Source organism: Nothoprocta perdicaria, unplaced genomic scaffold (genome assembly GCF_003342845.1).
Source record: "Nothoprocta perdicaria isolate Ctin4 unplaced genomic scaffold, notPer1 scaffold_196, whole genome shotgun sequence".
In the NCBI taxonomy this organism is placed as follows: domain Eukaryota; kingdom Metazoa; phylum Chordata; class Aves; order Tinamiformes; family Tinamidae; genus Nothoprocta; species Nothoprocta perdicaria.
This window is the reverse complement of record NW_020455160.1, coordinates 1,325,282-1,337,475: the sequence shown is the minus strand read 5'-3', so window position 1 is coordinate 1,337,475 and position 12,194 is coordinate 1,325,282. Positions and strand designations below refer to the sequence as shown.

At 39.2% G+C, this 12,194-nt stretch overlaps 1 protein-coding gene across 1 annotated transcript in view; it reads right to left on the bottom strand.

Annotated features, from left to right (window-relative positions):
* LOC112945682 (ubiquinol-cytochrome-c reductase complex assembly factor 1) overlaps positions 1-12,194 on the bottom strand; it is a 49,523-nt gene that overhangs the window by 21,973 nt on the left and 15,356 nt on the right. The window contains exons 6-7 of the mRNA XM_026037324.1: positions 9,239-9,296; positions 2,996-3,104 (exon numbers count right to left, since the gene is read on the bottom strand). Of these exons, the coding sequence (XP_025893109.1) occupies positions 2,996-3,104; positions 9,239-9,296 (167 nt within the window). The remainder of the gene's footprint in view (positions 1-2,995; positions 3,105-9,238; positions 9,297-12,194) is intronic.

Below are 12,194 nucleotides of genomic sequence, written 5' to 3'. Positions count from 1 at the left end.
GATCTTCCACACCAGCCTGGATACGACCCTGTGCCACATGCTCTTAGGTGTCCATACTTGAGCAGGGGGGTTGGACGAGATGATCTCTAGTGGTCCCTTCCAACCTCAACCATTCTATGATTCTGTGAAAAGGTGTCTAACTTGATACGGTATGAAATGGAAAGCATTCCAAACAACTTAGGATCACTCTCTAGGTGCATCATATAGTAATCATACAGTTATAACAAGCATATAGTTATAACAAGTATGCATTAAATGTTTGAAGCTCCAGAGTGGACAAAATCATATAAAAGGACACTTTTTACATTTGGAGGGATTTCTAGCAGCAAAGAAACGGTTTAATCTGTAGAACTGTAAAATTTATGCTTTCCTTTAGACAGCAGTCAGCCAATTCTATATTTTCTTTTTCTTTTAAACTTATTGAATCATCTCACTATAGCTCAAACTTGGACCTGGCTTCACTTTGGAGTTTTGCATGCTTCTAATGGTAGCAGGTAGCTTTATTTCTATACAGTTTGCCACTGCTGCAAATCCTAGAAGGAAGACTACAGGAAAACATCTGAGACTAGTTGATACAAGGAAAAAAAAATGTATTACAAGGAACAGAGAAATTATTTTAAAACTTTTTTTTTTTTTAATCTTGTGTTAGAATCTCTGCTCCAAAGCAGCATTCTCTGTGTGCACAGATGGAGTCAAAAGACTCCTGAAAACTTTATGTTTTTAATCAAGCAGAGAACATGTAAATTCACACTCAGAATGAGGATTTGAGTGGTCTCCGGTTGCTACAGAAACAACCACTGATGTGACCTGGCAGATGCAGTTAAGGAAAAAAAACACAGACATACTATTTTGTTCCGTGTCCTCCTCTGGTAGTTTTTACTTGGCAGATTTCTATCTCTTTCTTAGCCAAAGCTACGGCAAAAGAAAAAGTAGGAAAAACCAATACCTGAAGATAAGAAAACATTGAAAAAAATACTTGAAAAAATGCAATTCAATACAGAGATTTTAGATTAGCTATCTAATCACGTGCAATGTTTGCCATTTGCCCGTCAGAATACATTTCTAGAAGGGAGCTCAGTTCCTCTCAGTGAGTGGCTCATGCATAACCTCCAGGTCACAAAAGTAGCACAGTCTGAAATGGGCTGCATGAGCTCTTAGGTCATTCTACCTCCTAGAATGAAAAGCCAAGGAAAAGCAAACTATTAACATGCCTTGTATTATTATTAACTGATTTGTCCAAGCTTGCTCACACTGTCTCACAGCATCTCACAGAATCACAGAATGGCTGAGGTTAAAAGGGACCTCTAGAGATCACCTAGTCCAACCACTCTGCTCAAGAAGGGACAGCCACAGCATGTGGCACCGGGTCGCATCCAGGCTCCCTCCCTACATTCTTCCTTCAGATGCTTATGTTGATCAGATCTCCTCTCAGTCTTCTCTTCTTTAGGCTAAACAGGGCCAGCTCGCTTAGTCTTTCCCCATACAATAGATGCTCCAGTCCCTTAATCATCTTCATTGCCCTTTCCTGGACTCTATCTAGAAGCTCTACTTTCCTCTTGTCCTGGGGAGCTCAGAACTGCACACAATGCTCTAGGTGTGGCCTTCCCACAGCTGTGTAGAGGGGCAGGATCACCTCCCTTGACCTGCTGGCAACACTCTGATGAGGGTAGTAAAAATAACCATATATGAACTTATAGAAACATCGAATCCTTAAGGTTGGACAAGACCTTAAGGGACTGGAACATCTCTCGTATGAGGAGAGACTGAATGAGTTGGGCTTGTTTTCCCTGAAGAGAAGGCTGAAAGGGGATATGATTAACATGTATGTTCATGAAGGGAGAATGTAGGGAGGAAGGGACCAAGCTCTTCTCAGTGGTGGTCAGTGACAGGACAAAGGGAAATGGGTATAAGTTGAATCCCAGGAAGTTCCATCTCCATGTGAGGGGAGGAACTTCTTTACTGTGAGGGTGACGGAGCCCTGGAACAGGCTGCCCAGGGAGGTTGTGGAGTCTCCTTCTCTGGAGGTCTTCAAAACCCACCTGCATGTCACCCTGTGCCACGTGCTCTGGGTGTCCCTGCTTGAGCAGGAAGGTTGGACTAGATGATCTCTAGAGGTCCTTTCCAACCTTAAACATTCTGTGATTCTGTGACCTTTAGAGATCATCTAGTCCAACCTCCCTGCCCACACAGGGTCACTTAGAGCCTGTGGCACAGGATTGCATCCAGGCAAGTTCTGAATATCTCCAGAGAAAGAGACTCTCACATATGAACATATATAAACTTATGACCTGCACAGTAATGTAGCAAGAAATGATTAAGATGCCTAAATATAGATTTCATTCAAAAAAAGATTAAGAGCATGACTTTAATAGTAACCTGTAGTACAATAAAGTTAAGGAGGTAACTGACAAATAGAGGAGAAAAAAAGGAAGAAAAAAAATGTTTTAAAAAGGGAGCTATGATAAAGGGAAAAACTGAAGCCATACCAGAACCAACATTAAGACTGCACACAACATGAAACACATAATCAGAGATGAGCCTCTAGAATTACCAATGTTACTTCATACCAAATCCCGAGCTGTCAGTTAATCCCCTTGTTCATTCCAAGAAAGAAGTCTAGGGCTTCCTTTCCCTTGTGTATGCAGCTGACAAATAAGTCTTCATTGTAAGACATTATTGCTGCTTGAAAATTGTCACTTGTCAGGCTGCTCTATTAATCTATTAATTTAAATCACAATCAAGACTAGATATACTAAGGAGTCAAAGTGAAAATTTAACTAATGATTATTTACACTCATTTACAAAACTTTGCCACTTCTCCCTTAGTGACGATAAGGTTACCCTTCACTTACATAGCGAAGACTACATATACCAACCTAAGCTAATAAAGAAATACACACAGAGCTACAAAATAATTCTTAGGGTTTCTTCTAGGAAACTATAAAGTGCAAAAGCATCTCAGTTATCAAAATAATCAATACCAAAAATGACTTACCCCCATCAGCTTACCACGCTGTTCAACATCCTCCCACATACAGTGAACTATATAGCGACACATGTATTTCCCTGCTCGACCCTCCTGCTTCATTCGTACCAGACACATCCTGCAAGAACATAAACACGAGACAAATTCACAGCTTATAGTTTTCCTTCAAATGTAAACAGTAAATTAAAGATTTTAGTTCATTTAAAAGTCCCCTCATTGAATATGTTTTTGTGGTCAAGAATAAAAAAAAAAAGACCTTGTCCATTCTGTATTTGAGAGATGGTCAGTCTCTCAAATTTTGGTCAATTTGGTCAATCCAGCTATGGCAGGATGTCAGTGGACTCTATTTTGGCTGATAGCACTGTAATCTAGCTAACTGTACTCCACATTCTTAAAATAGTGTCACCCATGGAGCAGGAATCAACGTCTTTTCCTAGAGCTCAAACGAGCTGTAATTCAGCTTGGTCTACTGAAGTGCTGAAAGACTTTACACCAGCCAAGTTGTGAGAGCTTAAGCAAGTTGCAGACTTCACCCAAATCCACATTAACATGTTCTAAATTATTTCAGCTGCAGGGTCTTTGGATACACGTCCAATCATTTGGCACAGTCCCTACTTGCAGTACACGCTGAAGAACTCACAAGTTCTTAAGTGCAGTGTGGGAGCTTAACAAAATTAACAAAATGAGTTGAATTGTTTCTTTTTTTTTTTTTTAAGCACTGAGACACTTGAAACTTCATTGTTGTTGTTCAGTGTATAAAAAAAGAAGAAAGAAAAAAATAGATTTTTACATCTGTAAAAAATTTACAAATTTTTTAGATCTGTAAGGAGCATTAATCAAAATAGAGGCTTTTTCTTCACTGAGCTAAGATACCAGTCCCATCACCAGTCCCACTGTCTCTACCTTTCTAGTCAGCCCTGAGCCTGCATCTGGAGTCAGAAGTGCTTCTCCTGTATCTATGTTGCTATTCTATGTATATACTGTATTGTATGGAGTTATTTCATGGTGCTCAAACACCAGAGCTAAAAAAGGTCACTGCTCTGCAGCAGTTGCTACAGCTAGGAAACTTCCCACATAAAAGGTTTCTCTCGTACCTCATGCAAGAGCAAGAGTTCATTGCTGCCAGCCACTTTAAAGCAGTCACATAGTACCAACAGTGAACATACCAGAAGAGTTAAAAGTAAAAAATGATGTTTATACCTGTTCGGCTCTTCAGTGGAAATAAAATCACTGTCCCTGTAGGCACAGGGAACTGTGCCTGTGCTTTGCAGAAAATCTGACATTTGTTCCAATGCTTGGCAGCTAATTCCAATGAGAAAGATAGATGCAGAGAGCGTTCAGGCTCTGAAAAAATGGTGGGTGGGTGCTGGTTAAACCTTGTGAGGATGAAAGAAAGTCTTGCAAGGGAAGACTAAAGGAGAGAGCAACGGCAAAAGAATAGAAGGAAAATGTTCAAGTGCTAGTAGAATGAGTAGCAAGACAGTAGCAAGAATCAATTAAACCTGCATTTTGTTTACAGAAGATAGAAGTTTTCTGCTAAGACAGTGGTCCAGAACCCAGAACATAACTGTCCACTTACCAACCCTTCCACAAACCAAATGCACAGCCAGCTTAAAACTTCTGTGCCTCAGTTTCACCAATTTTAAAACTTTTGTTCCTCTGCAGCATTTATATCATAGCACTGTATAAACAAGTCAGTTAGGTATGACTGTATCCCAACCCTTTTCTTATTCTTAATATTCTTAGCTGGAGCAAAAAAGACTCAGTTTAGGAGACCAGTTTTGGACTAAGAAAAGAATTTTTATACTTTTCTTGCTGAATACACAAGCTCAGGGAAAAAAAAATTAAGAGTGGCTTGGCAAGAAACCCTGTGAGCATAAATACTTGTTCCCATCCAGTCTGTCTGCAGTGGTGGTGTACCAGGAGGAGAGCAGAGTACACAGACCAGTAGTTACAATTGGTCACTGATGAGCAGGAATGGAGTAGTGGTCAGAGCAATACTTGTTACTCGTGAAGCCTACAAGGCTGCTCTGTGTTTGGATGTATAGTACTGTCATAGAGCTGTTCTGCAGCACCACGGATGAGATCATGGAATTCTGCAGTTTATTTGAAAATTTGGTAGTTTGTTACTACACCTGCCATCTGAGGTTTAAAAGACACAGCCTCTTTAAAGACTAGAACCTTCTAACTCTATCAAGCGTGAAACATTTTATCGTTTCACTGCAAAACCTGTTCTGTAATTTATTCAAATACTGACTCATCTTTGTCAAACCACCAAACTGAAATTATTCCAGCCTATCTTTAGAAAGCTGTCTATATGACATCGGTTAGGGTGGATGACTTAGGCTGCATTTAAGTTATGCAAGGAGATTATGTTAGAAGGAAATTATACAAAAGGATGTGTGAAAAACAATGGGAGCACCTATGCCTTCACCCTTCTTAGACAAACAGCAGCACCTCCTCACAACAGCCCTCAGCTGTAACTGTTTACATCAGTATTTCCACTTAGTGCTAGTATATTGGCTTGAACACCAGAGGTACTGATCGATGCTACCTTGTTTGACCATGCTGAAATGTAGACTAGTGCTAACAATCAAGGATGATATATTGTCTCCAATGGCAAAATCTACTTGGAGCTTCCTGCTATTCTGTGAACCTGTCCACTTATTTCTGCTTCTTCAGGTGCAATTCAGGTATCCTAGTGGAACTAATTCTAGGGGTGCACTACACTGGATCAGAGAAATGACTCTTGCTTAACAATAAAAATATCAACAATTGTAGAAGGCTGTTGTTTCATTCACGCACGGCCAGGAATTTGGGGACAGGAAGAGGACACTCCTGAACTGAGTTTGCCAGCAACTGTGGCACATATGCTGTGATGTACACTTTCCATGAATAACGGTAACGTGAGTTTAATAGTTAGGAGCAGAATGCTTCAGCCTAGCAAGTTCACTATTTTCTTTACAGCCATGTACACATCTTTACCCAGACACAAGCTAGCAGATGTGAGCCTGCCTCTACAGTCATCTTCTCTCCTGATGCTAGCATTTAGGTCATCCAGTCCACTCTCTTACCTTCAGGTAGGAGCAATTAAATGCTGAAGCCATTCCAGATCAAATTGTTTCTAACAAACCCTCTATGAGACTCAGCTCTTCTCTATACTGCACGTGACAGAGAGATTATTCCATTTATTTTAAAATAGTGTATCTCAAAATGATATAGCATTCTCAGTCTCATCTATGGAAAGTGGTAAGTCTTTTCCTGCAGAAGCTGTTTTCTGTGTACCTGATGGTTCTTGTTCTCTTCTGGTCTCTCAAATGCAGCTTTCTATATAGGAAACGCTATTCAGCTGAAGTCTTACCACAGATCTTGGACTTCTTCACAACAGGAGTAGTACTATCACTCTGCTTTGTGCCTAGAAGTTTCAGGGATGATACCATCCTTGGTGAAAATAGGAATGGAGCTCTAGATAGCCACATGACACATTTCTTGGTACAGTAAACAAAACCACCATTTAGTCAGCTTCGTAACAGGTCTAGACACAGCCAATAATGCATTTAGACTGCTGCTGCATGGGAAAAGACAAAGCCAGCAGTTGAGATGAACACCTTGAGATTTCCTAAAAGGTCTGGTCTTCTAAGCATAAAAAGAGTGAATCCTCCTGATACCAAAACTGCACAACAGAAATGGTCGAAAAAAGCATGATACTAAGAAATAATATCGGTAAGGTAACTTTGAGCTTAAGCAGAATTTTGGGACTGAATGGAAAGGAATGGGATATATCTGAAGGATTATTATCTTTAAAGATGTTATTATAAGGGATATGCTAAACATGACTACCTGAATTCCACCCTCACACACCATTTCCCTCTAGACAAGAAGGGGAGACCAGAAATGAAAGATTCGGAAGACCAATCAGAATCCATAACACAAGCGGGTATGTTCTGGCAAGCACCTTACATACATAAAAGGTAGGATACAGGAACACAAAAATACAGTTGACTGGAGCATGATTGGCAATGACAACAGCAAGAGAGGTTTTACCAAACTAAGAGAAAAATCTCATCTTCTCCAAGTCCAGGAGATATCCTACGACAATTAAAACTTTGAATGAATAAGCCAGAAAGTGTTCCAGATTACTCTGTGGGAGGAAACCCGGAACACTTTAATACATGGCAATCCACATTCTACATTGTGAGATAGCTGATTGCCATATCAGAGAAGATTCCTAGCCTCTGAGACAAAAGATTCATCAAGAAAGAGAGAGGCCTTGAAGCCTTCACGCAAAGAGAGGATGGCCCTGACTATGCCAGAGCTAGCAGGATCACTCATGCTCTTTTCCCATTTTACCCAGATGAAGAGTGATTAAAACATGAGAATTGAAGAGTAAGCACGTAGCAATACACCTGACAACGTCGAAGTACACCCTGGCGATATTCTGCAACATCAAGCCAGTCCTCCAGTCTACAGACAAAATGACAATCCTCTTTTGGCCAAGCTACCACAGACATACAAACCTCAGAAAAAAATAACTTTTTGTGCTACCCTCTATGTTTAAATTTTCATTGCTGCACGATGAAGTCTAGGAATTTGGTTCCTTTCTGTATGGTATATTGCTGTGAACCCATCCATCATAGAATCATAGAATGCCGAAGGTTGGAAGGGACCTCAGAGATCATCGAGTCCAACCCCCCTGCTCACACAGGGTCACCTAGAGCACGTGGCACAGGGCTGCATCCAAGCGGGTTTTAAAGATCTCCATAGAAGGAGACTCCACAACCTCTCTGGGCAGCCTGTTCCAGTGCTTTGTCACCCTCACAGTGAAGAAATGCTTCCTTAAGTTCCTGTGGAACTTCTGATGCTTCAGTTTGAAGCCATTTCCTCTAGTCCTATCACTGTCCACCACCAAAAAGAGGCCGCCCCCCTCCTCCTCACTGCCTCCCTTGAGGTATTTATACACGCTGATCAGGTCCCCCCTCAGCCTCCTCTTCTCCAGGCTGAACAGACCCAGCTCCCTCAGCCTTTGTTCACAGGGCAGATGTTCCAGGCCCCTGATCATCCTGGTAGCCCTGCGCTGGACTCTCTCCAGCAGCTCCACATCCCTCTTGTACTGGGGAGCCCAAAATTGGACACAATACTCCAGAGGTGGCCTCACCAGGGCTGAGTAGAGGGGGATGATCATACTGTAAAACATGATAGTACTTCAGCTTCCCTTATTGTCTTCTCTGATAGAGCTATGATCTTAGCAGCTCCATCTCTATCTCATGCTAGTTTCACCTCCATCATGGTTTTGAATATTCTTTTTTTTTTCATTTTTTCACATTTTGAAATGATTAGTTTATCAATTCAAATCTACTCCTCAAAGAAATGGGGATAAATAACAAACCCAGCAAATCTCAAGCATTTTTTATTAATTGGTTGGTTGATTCATCTCATTAGTTGATTCCAAATTCATGGCTTCTACTAATTTATTCATTTTTCACTGAAATAAGATGCCCCATCTTTCAACATGCTGAGGAGGTGGGAAATTAAAAGAACAGGAAGAGGGAAAAAAACAGAGGCATGGAAGTAAGAAGTCCTTGTTTAAGAGCAGATATTTCAATTCAAGCTTCATTTTAGCTTTTGGATAGCTGAAAGCAAATCTATGGACTTCGGTTTCCTGAAAGATCTGGCACTCAAAAAAAAGAAAAAAATGTCCACCTGGTGCATCTCTCTGACCTTTACAAGTATGTAACGTTAGATGAAAACCTGTTTTTTTTTTTTTGGCTATGAATTTATAAATGAAAAAGAAAAAAAAAATACTGTTTAAGGTGTTAAATATTTTTACATGCAACCAAGCTGGCATTTAGCAACCCATATGTACATTTCAGAGGTGCAGGCATAAATGTCAGTGCTATAATTTGTTAAATGCTTCTGACAAACAGCAACTTAAATCACCACAAATTCTCACAATTTAAACCACTTTTATGTAAATTTAAACTTTTCCTAAAACAGCTATACATAATTTTTCCAACCATGCTGAGCAAGGCTTTTGAAAAACTCATGGCAAAAGATTACTTCTTTTCATTGCTTTGGAATTTAAAGATTTAGAACATTTTAGCTTCTTTTTGGTCTTTAACACAAAACTGTCAAAATTCAAAAGTTAACAAATTAAATATAACCACTTTCACAATTACCATTGAGCCCATTTTAGCATAGTAAGCTATATTTTCTTCTGACAACAATTATACCGCTATTTTAATTTTTACTTACCAGACATGAAGTTGGGCTACCAGAAACCATGAATTCAAAGTATCCGGCATATGGCATCCTTGGAGAAAGGAGAAGAGAGAAAAAAAAAAAAGTAAAAAACAAACTAAACATTAACATGAATTGCAACACTTTCTGCCCCTTCTAGAAATTCACTAAACTAAAACTTAAATACATTTCAATAATTTAGTTTCTTGTCCCAAATAGTAAATATTTAGCAGAAACAAACAGTATTCACTATTTCACATATGCTTAAACATTCTACTATGCAGTCACAGGACACCACAGATTTCCAAAGAACATATATGGTCAGAACTCATTAGGGCAAAATTTACAGAAGATAAAATGCACAGTGAAAAATTAAGCTGAAATATGTGGCTGCTACATAGCCTCTAGTCAGTCCAGTTTTGGATTAAAGCAACAGATAAACCAGAGTAACAATGCAATTACCAGATTTAGTTCTGCTGTCAGCCTCTCTCTCTACCTTTCGACCTCTTTGTAAGAAGTCTCCTCCACACCGCTTTCCTGGAGAAGTCTTAGGAGCAACAGACAATGTGAAGGATCCAGATTTGCCACAATTACTTTGACCAGTCCAGAATCTGGCCTTGTCTTCTGAACTATTCAAGCTTAGCTGTAAGAAGGCCAGAAAATGAGGCTCCACTAGCATCTATCCCAAGGAAATCAGCCTTTTTTTCATTTGAACATATTCCTTCCTGACTTCTATACTTTCTGGCTCTCATCCATGATCAATGTGATTCAACAGGATCATGAATCAATGTTTTCACAGTATTTCTTCATACACACCAAACATGTTAGACAACCACCATAAAAAACAAATAACCGATAAGTATTCCTCTCTCCTCAGAAAAAAATGACTCTACGAGAGTGCAAGATTTGCTTCAGCATCAATGCCCATACATCATCTATGCCACTTCTAAGGCAGTATGAAGACACTAACATTCTATATTTGGAGATCAATCACAAGTTTTTCCCCAGTCCTCTCCACATTTAACGCTCGCACTCTTAAAAGATATTTTTCATGCCTTCTAACAACTTTACTTTCACCTAAAGACATGCACGGGCAACCTCCCTAACTAGGATAAAAGTACACAGTGTTTGCATTTAAACAAAACCATTTCACTGAGCGAGAGTGTCACAGACAAGATTCAGGGTGAAACATGTATCTCAACACACAGACATTTCTGAAGTAAAAGTCATTATCCATCAGCCTTCTAAAAGGAAAAACAAAACAAAAAAACTTTATTGGAAAGCAAAGTTCATATTTCCACTGTTTTAGGTACTGGAGTTTTTTCAAGACCTGTGCAATACCCAGGAAGGAAGAACTTTGTCTCTAACCTCTCAAAGGTTGCACTTTTTTGTTTGTAATTCATCTAACTTCAACATTAAGACTGAAGAGGAATGGTTGCATTGGATACATGACAACACAATTCATGCAACCAGGTGGAAGTTCCTGCCTAGCAGGAATCCATCATGCCAGAGCCCAGAGTGACAGGGGAGAGCTGAAACAGAGAAAAGAGCTGCAATAAATCACGCAGCAATGACTCTGAGATGAAGATTGACCATGGCAGGGACAGAACTCCTCCCAAGCAACTTATTTAATTTACCTATTACAGGCTTCACTAATAACCAAAATAGAGGACAGTACCTAATGACAGCACGAACTGTCAGAGAAAGGTTCAGACCAAAACAACCTGTTTGGCATTCACTGGTCCATAACATATATAATAGAAATGCTTTTTTATAGAACCTAGTCTTGGACAAACAAATCTGTCCAGCATAAAAACAGATTTGACATTCTATCCAAAATAATGACTTAGTATACACTAGTCCTCCTTATTTCTCACCATGGACAATCTCCTCTTAATTGTGTCTAGGGAAAAGTTTTCTCCTGTAACTTGAAGAATTACCTACCTATTTTATCATAAAACACAGACTCAATCTACAAGGTGATTTAAGAAGTCTCAGGACAAAGGCAATGGAATATAAAGGATATCACAGAGAAAGAAGTAATAGACATACTAGATCTGAATATATTCCAGAAATCACTAACTAAAGGGCAAAGTCCTCCACTGAACCAATAAAGTCTGTATTCAGTTCAGGTACCTAAGCATCTGCTTGCATCTTTCACTAAATTACTAGCATAGCTCAATAACACACGTAAAAGTGCAATTAAAACCTCTCAAAATAGAATAGTCCACAGCCACTCCCCTGACAGCACTTAACCACACATCAATTCAACAGTTCATTTTTCAAGCTACAGGCACGCAGTCATGCAGAAATTGAAGACTTCATCTCAAGGCCCTATGTCTCATTCAGCAGTTCCCAGGTGTAGACTGAACTTGTTTTTATCAAGGCTGTAGCTATTAGCCATCTTATGGTCACAAACAGGTATCTCATAGTTAAGTCAGACAAATCGGAAGCAATGAAGCCTCATCCTATATCAGGCTGTAATACAGGCTGTCAGCTCTCCTCACAGCAGGCTTCACAAACGCTACCACAAGGAAAATGGTATGAATAGAACCCAGCAACAAAGCTCATAGTCCTCAAACAAAAGGCTTGCCTTCAGAAATAAGTTTTTCATAAGAAATGCACTTCTAAAAACTGTGAGGTTTGGAATGCCTTTTTCCAGACCACTGTGAATACCTTTCTTCCAGTGAAGAAACATCTATCCTGTAACTAAATACACTTAAATAAAAAAGAAAAAAAGAAAAAAAGAAAAAAAGAAAAAAAGAAAAAAAGAAAAAAGAAAAAAAGAAAAAAAGAAAAAAAGAAAAAAAGAAAAAAAGAAAAAAAGAAAAAAAGAAAGAAAGAAAGAAAGAAAGAAAGAAAGAAAGAAAGAAAGAAAGAAAGAAAGAAAGAAAGAAAGAAAGAAAGAAAGAAAGAAAGAAAGAAAGGAAAAAGGAAAAAGGAAAAAGGAAAAAGGAAAAAGGAAAAAGGA